This window comes from Lacerta agilis, chromosome 8, assembly GCF_009819535.1.
Source record: "Lacerta agilis isolate rLacAgi1 chromosome 8, rLacAgi1.pri, whole genome shotgun sequence".
In the NCBI taxonomy this organism is placed as follows: Eukaryota; Metazoa; Chordata; class Lepidosauria; order Squamata; family Lacertidae; genus Lacerta; species Lacerta agilis.
The window spans coordinates 69,216,170-69,227,072 of NC_046319.1; the positions used below are offsets into that span (position 1 = coordinate 69,216,170).

Consider the following 10,903-nt stretch of genomic DNA (forward strand, 5'->3'; position numbering starts at 1 on the left):
CTAGGTGAGACCAGTATGCTGGGAGGCAGCTGGCTGCATAAAATACTGCACATTTGCTGCATAAAATACTGGCTGGTAGCCCCTATATTTATTTTTTTTAAAAAAATAAACTTTTATTAATTCCATTTATTCCAATATATTTTTAGACCATCTCTTGATGCAAGTAAGGTAGCTAACAACAAGAAGAAAGTAAGGTAGGTATACCTTTACCTTTTACCATATAATTTGTCATTCGTTTCTTCAAACCTTTTCACAATAACCTTCAAATCAATAGGAGAGCACCATCTTGTCCTCAAGCACCACTTATACTCAGGCCGTTGGTCCATCTAACTCAATGCTGACTACACTGGCTGGCAGTGGCAATCTGGAGACAGAGATCTACCCCAGACAGTCCATTCTGGAGATGCTTGGGACTGAACCTGAGCCCTTCTGCATGCAAAGCAGATGTTCTGCCACGGAGCTATGATGACTAAATGTTAAAGGAAAATTTCCCTGGCTCACTTGGATTACCAAATAAAGACACCAGCCAAAAATATAGGAGCAAAACAGCAGCCTGTAGGCCTGATCTTTATTCAAGGAACTGTTGCAACAGGACTTTGAACCACCACATGGAAGAAGCAGAAAGAAAGATGGCTCCCCTTTTTATAAGTTTCCCATTTTACCCATAACACCCTTAGTAAAAACATCATACATTTTGTCATAACTATGTCATAAACTGGGAGGGGTCTTCTGGCAGAAACCTGAGTATCAGGTTTGCCCCCTCCCCCTTCCTTGACCTGCACCTCACACCCAATAGGTAAAACAAAGGTAAGTATTACATGTTCCTGTTTCCCAGCCAAGTTAAGCACATCCTTTCCTCTTGACCAAGACCCCAATCCATTGAGGTTGGGTTTGCTATTGTGATTGGGATGACTACCTGTCTGGCACTCAGGCAGGATTATCACCCAGGCAGTGGGGCTGCTGTGTATGTGGTCTCACACTTCAGGGATTATGGCTGCCCCTAGCCCTCTCCCAAGCTCCTCTTCTGGTAGCCATTTTCCCTCCGATTAGAACATTGGAATGGTGTAAATCCATCACTGGAGTGATTTTATATGACTTCCTAAAGTTTTCCCATTGAGCCAGTACATAGATACATTTATCAGTTTTCTACATTTGGTAATGTGCAGCGGAGGCTCTTTGTCTTTACCTTGTAGAGTGTGGAGAGGCAAGGCTGGGGGGGTCACCCCCCCTTCCAGTTTCCAGTAACGCTAAGCAGGAAGATGTCTCGGGACAGCCCTCGATGAGGCCCTCATCCATATGTCCATCCTGTTCACATCAAAAATGTGGTGAGTTGCAGGATCATACTTCTAAGCAAAAGGAAGTAGATAGGAGAAGGGCAACTGGACCCTCACCTCAGTGCCATTTTTGAGGTTTGGGTTGAGGCCTTGTCCATTTTGGATAAATAAAGTTGCTGGCTGGCCCCTAAGGATGTTATCTGAACTGAGAACTATCCACCCACCACTGCAGTAGCCTCTGGGGAGCTGGTGAGGAGGAGCATCACAGCCGGACTGGGCTGGCTAGGAGCCCTTCTGAGCCAACTGCTGATGCTGAACCTTATCATTCAAGCGCTGGATAGGAAGCCCCCAGAAGTCAAATTGGCACCCTGGGCTGCCAGTAGTAGCTGCTGATCCTTGTCATGACCCTCCTTGTAACACACATCAGGTAACTCCAGCTTTGCCTAGGATGGAAGGAACACATTTTGGAACCTGTCAGGATTTTCAGATGCCTCATACAGGATGATTCTTGTCAGACACTGCCCTCCTTGGATCATGTTTCTGTTTTTTTGTTGTTTTTATCCTCCAAACAAAGCTTACTTCTTGCCTTGTTCCCTTGGCAGCCAATGGCGTTCTCTCTACACGCATTTTCTTCCAGCTCTGTCTGCCTCCTATTGTGTTACACATAAACACATACCCATGCAGATTTTTAAAAATTCCTCTTGCCTTTAAAGCTGCAGAAGAAATTTTCCCCATCCTTCCACCTATGAGGGAAACTATAGGCTACCAAGAAAACAAAAAAAAAGAGGAAAAGAGTGTTGTTGTTTTTTAGAGAATCCATTCTTTGGAGATGGAAACGAAAAATGAAGTAAGCTCCTGAACTACATGTTGTTTGTCATGTGAAGTCTAACTATTTGTTATAACCTGGGAAGGTGATGTTAACATGCACCTGAAACACTGGCAGTGGTAAAAGCAGGACGGTGTTGGGGCACAGGTTCAAGATGAAAACATCTGGCAGATAAAGAATTAAACACTGCTTTTACACACACACACACACACACACACACACACACCCCACAGCAAAGTTTCGCTTATTGGGGTCACTTTGTGTCAGATAAACGAGGGCCACCTGGCCACCCTTAGCACACGTCTAGATAAAACAGTGCCTCAAAACCATGTCAACGGTAGGCCTTATATAGCAAGCAGCAGCCAATAAGAAAGAGGCAGGTGTCAGCCAACCAGAAGAACCCCTTCCATAAAGCAGAGCCAATAGGAAATGATCTCTCTTATGCTGTTAGTACTGCTTCCTTTCAGCCTTCCTAAACTTGTATATAATTGGTTTCATTCCGGGCTCTGGCAAGAGCCGAATTTTGCACAGGAATTGGCTTCCAATTGTGTTAAGCAACACCAAAGCACACAATTGCCCCAGGCACTGATATTTTTGGTTAAAAATAAAATAAAAGAGCTGCCAGTACTCATATATTGATAAAAGTACTGTTGGTACAAAAAAAGATGCTGGTACTCAGTACCAGTGGTGAGCCTTGCCACAAAAAAACCCAGCTCTGGTCTTGTGTCTGTAATGATAGAAACCTATCTGCTGGTGTGCGTGTGTGTTCATGTTTGTTCATTTCTTCATTAATACAATTACTGCACAGAGCCAGTCAGCAGCTACATTCATGTAAAAGGGCCCTGGGACCTAGCCCTAGGCCTGCCCCACACTGAGTGTGCCTGGTCACAATGGGAAGGGGTAGCACTGTGGCATAATGAGGACTAGGCAAACAGTGGCCTTTCTGGGACAGGCCTTCAGACTCATAGCCTCCAATATGCTAGTGCTGGGGCATCCTGTGGGCGGTAAGTCAGCTCCATGGGTCTGGAGGCAGAGGCAGAGGCAGAGCTAGTCTGGACAGCAACAGGGCTGAAACACAAGGGGTGGCTGTGAGGGGAGCGAGGGAAAGTGGCAATAGGGTGGATACCCAGCATTCTAGCTTGTCTGCCTGGCAGTGGCTTTCTCTGGACCTTGGAGTTTTATATAATGCCCAAGTACAGGGCATGACATAAGGAACCATGATCTGCTCCTAGAAAATTAGAAACCTCTGTAATGATTCCATGTAGGGCGGCCCCCATCTTTGTTTTGAAGGACCAGGACAGTGTCAGTAATTTCTATACAGTATCATTGTAATAATAATAATAATAATAATAATAATAATAATAATAGTCATTGTTATACCATTCGTGTACGTGCCACTTTACTGACTTTTGAAAACAAAACACAGACAAAAGCTTACAATGAAAAATCAACGATGAGGGAAACGACAGGGCAAGGGAGACAGGATAAAAATGAAATGTCAGCAAACACATTTACATTCCAATCCTATAGACGAGGGATGTTGTTGGACTATAATTTCCATCATCCCTGACCACAGGCCAGGCTGCCTGGGGCTGATGAGAATCGGAGTCCTGTACAGCCACACAAGTTTAAATTTGTGTGTGTGTGTTTTAAACTTGATTTCATCTGGGAATGAGTACTGAGCCGGAGTCCTCGTGGAAAAGGTGTCCTTTTGGGGAGCAAACTGATGGAAGGGGTGGCGGCGGCACCACAGACATATCCAGGGAATGGGTTTAGGTTGCAAAACAGAAACTGAGTGTGAGTGGAGCCAAGGAGGAGACCTCAGCAGTATGAGGAAAGTCAAGGGCAGGGATGGGAAGCCTCAGGGTCTTGGACCAGATGTGGACCTCCAGACTTCTTTTTCTGGCCTTCAGAACTCTCCCCAGCCCACACCCCTTTCTGACCCTGCTGCTTCGCACCCTTCTTGAATGTTTTTGCCTGGCTGGAATGTGTCTTTGACCTCTGACAAGGCCTCTTGCTTGTCTGCATATACCGGTAGCAGGGGTAGTCAAACTTTTTATACTTACCGCCCACTAATGCATCTGTCTTGATGGTACAATTTCCTTACCGCCCACTAGCGCTCGATGGAAGGAGGATTCAGCTTGTGCCGTAGAACCCCCTGCCACCCACCTAGAATCCTGAAACGCCCGCTAGTGGGTGGTAGGGACCAGGTTGACAACCCCTGGGATAGAGGCTAGAGAGGAGTACATATGAGTGTGTGTACAGAGGTGAAATTCACATTAGTTGCTCTGCTCAGTTTTACCTCTGGCATGTGGTCCCTGGAAAGTTGCCTAGAAAGGAACGAAGCCCATGGGTTGAAAAGGCTTCCCTGCTCCTGGTTGGGGGTTTTGGCTGGATTTGGGAGCAGAACCCTCAGCTCAGGAATGAAGCCTAGTGCATAACCTGTCTGTTCCATGAAGGTAAACAGCTCTGTTCTTCCTCTTCTGAAGCTAGGGAAATGGCTTCTCTTCCTGCATTTTTCTGAAAGCAAAAAACAAAAACAAAAACAAAAAAACACCTATCCAACCAAGCTATGTTTTGTTTTGTTTTCTTGGAAAATTAGCAAAGGGAGTTCTCTGCCTAGGCAACAGCAAGGGAGACTGGGTGGAAGTCATGCTAAGGAAGTGCAAGGGGGTAGCCATGACAGAGGTGGAATTTGGGGAGCATGACTAGTTTGCCCACACTGGGCATTGAGTTCAGAGGGCACTGCAACAATGACAAGAGGCTGGGGTGGAGGGCGCCAAATTTTGGCGCTGCACAGGGCACCACTGAAAATCAGAAGCCCAAAGTCTGCCCCTAGCTAAGCCTCCCTTTGCCGCATGCACAAGTCGGTTCCTGGGCAGACGCGTTTCGATGTGGAAAGGGTTCTGTTCCTTGCAGCCAGAAGCTTTCCAAACCTTGCGGCTCAACAGGTGTGTGGGCCTATTTAATCCTGATGCTCTCAAATCCCCCCCCCATTCCTGTGAACAGATGCAGCCTTAAAGGTGCAAGTCATTCATCGCCACTCATCATATCTGCCACAGAGAAGCCTCGTCAAGTCTCTCCTTCCCAAGGGCATGACCTCTCCCCTGCTTGAAAATGGTAGGTGAGGTATTTCTCTAAAATGCTTTAAAAGAAAACAACAACCAAAAAATGCTAATGTGGTCCATCAACAGGGAATCAGGCATGCCAGAAGAAGGGAGTAGAGGTGATAGGGCCCCTTGTGAGATTGGAGGACCTACCCCCCCCATCCCTGAATAATCAATCTACAGCTCCTATAATCAAAGCTAATTCATAAGGAACCCCAAAAAAGCTAATTCAAGAGGGAAGAGTGCAGCCTAAGGAGATACTTTGATCATATAAATGAGGAGTGGGGAACCTTAGGTCCAGGGAGTGAATATGACACCCCCCCACCCCAGGCATCTCTGTTTGGCTCTCAGAACTGTCCCCAGGTCACACCCATAACTGGACCTGCTCCATGCCCCCAAGTGTTTTTAACTGCTGAGATGTGTCTTTGATCTGTGGTAATGCCTCAGAGGATGCGTGGGGTGGGGGTGGGGACTGTGTGTGGAAACATCTGGATTGTGTGTGGGTGTACTGTACAAAGGCAGGAGTCGCATCCATTGCCCTGGCTGCAACTTACGCTGGCATGAGACTGCAAATAGAGTAATGTAGCCCTTGGGATGAAAAAAAATTCCCCTGATGGGAACTGGAGTCCACCAATATTAGGAGGACCATGTTTTCTTCTTTTAGATGCTACAAGCAGAAGTGAAAATGAAGGCCTTCCTAGGTTCTATTGATGCTTGTTAAAGTATTGCCAGTCATCTGGAATATATACATCATTTCAGTAACTGGAAAAATGTTGGGATGTGAGGAGACGAATGGAGAATCTGCAGCCCTCCAGATGTTGATGGACTCCAGGTCCTATCAGCTGCAGCCAGCATGTCCAATGGTCAGGGGTGGTGGAAATTATGTAGTGCATCAACATCTGGAGGGCATCAAGTTCCCCACCGCTGGCTTAGGGGAACATGAACAACAAGTTCTGCCAGCAGGTTTCACTCGGGTTGTTTGGGTGGGTTGTTCCTCTTTTAATTTAGTTTCAGCTCTACAGAAATCACTCGAGCCTTCCCAGTGAAAGCAGCGATACATCCAGCTCTGGCTTCGGCAGCATCATCGAAACCCCCAAACACATCCTCTACTCAGCCTGCAGTTTACCTCACACCTTGGACGACTTGCTGGCTGGGCTGTCGGTTCCGAAGAAAGCCGCTCGTAGGCCCCCGCCCAGCCGCCCTCGACGCAACAGCAGCCCCACCGTCCCTGTCGACCTGGACATGAGCGATGGGGAGACCAGCCTCTCCGACAGCGGCTCAGAGTCTCCTGTTTGTGTGGAACTGCCGCCACAGCCCTTCATCCGCGAGCACACTGTCAGCAGCACCAACGCTCAGGTGGGGCCTCCTGACACAAGATGGCCGCCTCTGCATTGCTAGGTTACTGTGACTGGAGAGCTGGGTCTCTCTTTGAGCCAAAAGCTGAACTCCTCTTCAACTACCCCACTGGGTAAATGGGGGTGCAACATTTGAGCATAGATATATCCCATTTACTGTATCAAAGGATCCCAGGGTGGTGTACAACATTAAGAACACATTTTATGGAGCATAATAATTAAAACATAATAAAAATCATCACAATAGGCAGCATCATAATAACATCATCACAATAGCAGTTCCCCACTGCCATAGCTTTAACAGGCCATTTATATCAGGGATAGGGAACCTGTTACCTTCCATATGCTACTAAACTGCAACTCTCATCATCCCTGGCCATTGGCCATGCTGGCTGGAGCTGATGGGATATGGAGTCCAAGAACTTCTGTAGAGGCCACAGATTCCCCATCCCTGATTTACACACGTACACAGGTTGAGCATAGGTGGAATATACAGAGGTCCCAGGTGCAATGCTCCCCATCAGATTTCTAGCGGAACTGCCAGAGCCTTTTACAGTGCCTTTTACAGAGAGCAATTCAGCCCTCTGAATCCTTTTGTCCGTCACTTCTCCATCAGTCACAAAAACATCTGCAGGTTGCTCACTTCCTTCTCGGAGACAATAAGGCTCAGTCATCGCTCTTCATCCTTTTCCTGAGCCATCTTAACTCCCACCGAAACACATCACCTGACTGTCACCAGCTATAAATAGTCTTCTTTCAGGCCTTAAGACATGTTGCCTCAGGATAAGCCACCCTTGACAGTTCTGCTCGCAGAAACCTTAAGAGCGAAAACATCACAGAAGGAATCCCAGTGGGTCATCCAGGCCAGCTGCCCTCCAAGTGCACAGCAATAATCTTCGGTTTCAAGTGCCTGGAAATTACTGTGTTTGGAATATAGCTTCTATTGGACACAGTGGCATGGTTTGCACATAATGCTGACCCAAACCATGACTGTGCACGAAGGAACAAGTGTGACACCGGTACTGACAGCAAAAATCACAGCCGCTTCATTCCTCTCCCGATATTGCTGCTGCTGCTTCACTACTGCGGGCTAAACTATGTTTTGGCTTAACATGACATCCAAAACCAGGCTTGTAGTTTGTCTGCCCCCAAGACAAACCATGAGTGGTAAGCCAAGAACTTACCACGTGGGTGGAGCTGTGGTCTAAACCACCGGGCCTCTTGGGCTTGCTAATGGGAAGGTCGGTGATTCAAATCCCCATAACGAGGTGAGCTCCCGTTGCTCTGTCCCAACTTCTGCCAACCTAGCAGTTCGAAAGCACGCCAGTGCAAGTAGATAAATAGGTAACACTCCCTCGGCCTGAAAGCGAGTTGAGTGCCACAACCCCATAGTTGCCTTTGACTGGTCTTAACCATCTGGGGGTCCTTTACCTTTACCTTTTTTTAAAAGCCAAGAACTAACACTTGGCTGCAGGGTCCGGCATTCAGCCACACACTGCCAAATTCAGGTTGCGCAGTTGATTGGAATGTGTTGTGCAACAAACTCGCTTCTCAAAGAGACTGGACATCTTGTGCTAAGAGAAATGTGGGGGAAATGCACTGTAATGTGTGGAGTAGCACTCACTAACCTCCCTACAAACAAGTCGGGGTGAATGCTCAATAGACAGGCTGCCTGGAAGCACCCCCAGTGTTTTCTGTTATATCAGAGAAGACTCTAAGGCTGCCTCTTGCTCTATGTCCCTTATTGGCAACGGAGGCTGTTACATTAGGGCAAAGAGATCACTGCCCCACCAACCTCCATCTCTCTTCAACCAGCCACCACCTCTCCACCATCTTCCTTACAACGAGCCCCAGGAGTGGCTCTGAATGCCAGCTTCCTCCTCCTTAGTCCCTGCAGAACTCAACAGGGTAGATGATGGGGGACAAAACTAGAATCAGTTGGGTTTTGCTCTGGCTCCACTTACTACTGGTCTCCTTGTTTCCTGCCCCATAAATCCCAATGGGCACCAGCCCCCACGGTTCCTCCTTGCACCAGTGAAAGGACCCCCTTTAGCACCCACTTCCTTGAAGATGTTGGGATCAAGTAAAGGAGCCTGTCTCCTGGCTCCCTGCATGATGCCCATTCTCTCTCTCTCTCCATAGGTTTCTTGGTCAGGCCCACGCAACGGGGAGTTGATTTCCTTTTACGAATTGCAGCTGCAGGAGGCCAGGCTGGATGGTCAAGGCAAGAACATCCACTGGTTTTGCTCGCAGACGGAAGAGCACCTGGAGAATCTGACTCCTGGCACTACGTACTTGCTCCGTGTGAGGTCTCTCAACGTGGCAGGTGCTGGGAAGTGGAGTGCACCCTATAAGGTGAGCACATAGTCCTCCTCCTGGTGGGGAGGCGGGTGCGCATACCATAGAGTTGGGCATCCAAAGAATGTAGAAAGGCACATCCATTGCAAATAATAATAATAATAATAATAATAATAATAATAATAATAATAATAATAATATATTTATATCCCGCCCATCTGGCTGGGTTTCCCCAGCCAATCTGGGCGGCTTTCAACCGAATATTAAAAACAATACAGCATCAAACATTTAAAACTTCCCTAAACAGGGCCTCCTTCAGTTGTCTTTTAAAAGTAAAATAGTTGCTTATTGCCTTGACATCTGATGGGAGGGCGTTCCAAAGAGCGGGTGCCACTACCGAGAAGGCCCTCTGCCTGGTTCCCTGTAACCTCACTTCTCGCAGCGAGGGAACTGCCAGAAGGCCCTCAGAGCTGGACCTCAGTGTCCAGGCTGGACACTGACCCTGGTAGAAGTCAGAACCATTGTTAACTGCAAAAAGGCACATCAGAGCTAAAATGAAATAGAGAATAAATTGAAGAATTGTCCATATTTGTAACATTATGATTTTTTTAAAAAATTAAATATGCAGGAGGTAACAAGTGCTTTTTAAAAGAGAGAGAGAGAAAGAAAGAAACCAGCAGACTTTTGGTGAATAAAGCACTGTCAACAAATTATATGCCAATTTTAACCTTTGGCACTCTGTTTTGCAAAGCCCTAAGCCAATCCATGTTTTTAACTATAGTTAGCGGAATCCTGTAAATAAATAAATATTAGAAGTACATATTAGAAATACATAAATATTAGATGTACATGCAGTTGAATCTGAACTACAATGATTTGCTCAAGAAGCCCTCCAGCCCTGCTCCAACTTATTTACAGTAGATGCAATCCCCAAAATGTAACCGCCACATAAGTTGCAGGCTAACTATTGTTGTGGCTATTTCAGCAGTCACCTATAAAATGGCAGGATTGAAGCTAACCACCCCAGCAACCCTTTTACTCTAACTCCAAACTAATGAAGCACCAACATTCATGCATCTCCAGGAGATTTTTATTTATTTATTATGTTTTTATCCTGCCTTTCTTCCCAGGAGTTCAAGGTGGCATGGGTGGAGTTGGATCTAAGAACTTAGCTGGACTTTGCTGCTTTTGAAACTAAAATCGCAACTAGTTTTTCACATTGGTTTCAATTGGAACTAAGTGCAACTAAGTAACTTAGTCTGGATCCAAATCATAGTCCTCCTCCCCACTCCACCATCTCCATATTTTACCCTCACAACAACTTTGGTTAAGCTGAGAGGTAATGGTCTCCTGGTATTTCACAACTAGACCTAGGGTTTCCCCAGTTCTAATCCAACACTCTAACCAGTACACCTCACTGCTTCTGAGAGAAATTGGCTTTGCCAGACATAATATGCATGGTCATATTTCAAGATGCAAGCAAGTCCACTTTTGATGTAGAAAACACCCTTGCAAGATGCATAGCTCTGCTGCTAACCATTGCAACTTTAGCAGATTTCTAGTGTGCTGTTTTGCATTTCGCTGCCTCCCTGTAACAAGCTCTTCCCTTCACTTCTTCCAGTTTGGCACAATGCCTTCTGTGGCGGGCATGCCTCTGGACCCGGCTCCTGTCACTGTCACCGTGCGGCGGTGCAGGAAGCCCCAGAAGAAGACGATCTTTATCCCTGCCCCCTAAGAGGACTGACAACATGGAAGTAAAGGATGGCACCTCCCAGTTGCTCTTGCATCTGTTATTCCACATCTCCCCATAACCGCTGCTCACAAAAATAACTTATAGCCAGGCGAAGAAGGTCAGGGGCTGGGGTGGCGGGAACCGGGCATATACAGATGTCACAGTTCACAAGTGCATTTGCGACTATTTTGCTGCATATGGTGGGAATCTGATACATAAGAGCAAGGGAAGAGGCTGAAATCATGTGACTGCAGCCTCCTACCCTACTCTCTACTGCCCCCTTTTGCCCAGTTTCTGTAATGGCAGCCTCT

General features: G+C 46.8%; 1 protein-coding gene across 3 annotated transcripts; it reads left to right on the forward strand.

Annotated features, from left to right (window-relative positions):
- The first annotated feature begins 119 nt into the window (after positions 1-119).
- FNDC8 (fibronectin type III domain containing 8) lies at positions 120-10,630 on the forward strand. Of its 3 annotated transcripts, none has more exons than XM_033158141.1 (5): positions 120-194; positions 5,110-5,220; positions 6,216-6,563; positions 8,705-8,917; positions 10,482-10,630. In XM_033158141.1, the coding sequence occupies exons 2-5, from the start codon at positions 5,218-5,220 to the stop codon at positions 10,593-10,595; spliced, it is 678 nt and encodes a 225-aa protein (XP_033014032.1). In that variant the 5' UTR covers positions 120-194; positions 5,110-5,217; the 3' UTR covers positions 10,596-10,630. The 3 variants fall into 3 exon arrangements, with proteins under 3 accessions (XP_033014032.1, XP_033014031.1, XP_033014030.1); XM_033158140.1 differs by lacking the exon at positions 120-194 and adding an exon at positions 1,219-1,325; XM_033158139.1 differs by lacking the exon at positions 120-194 and adding an exon at positions 3,011-3,104.
- The last annotated feature ends 273 nt before the right edge of the window (positions 10,631-10,903 follow it).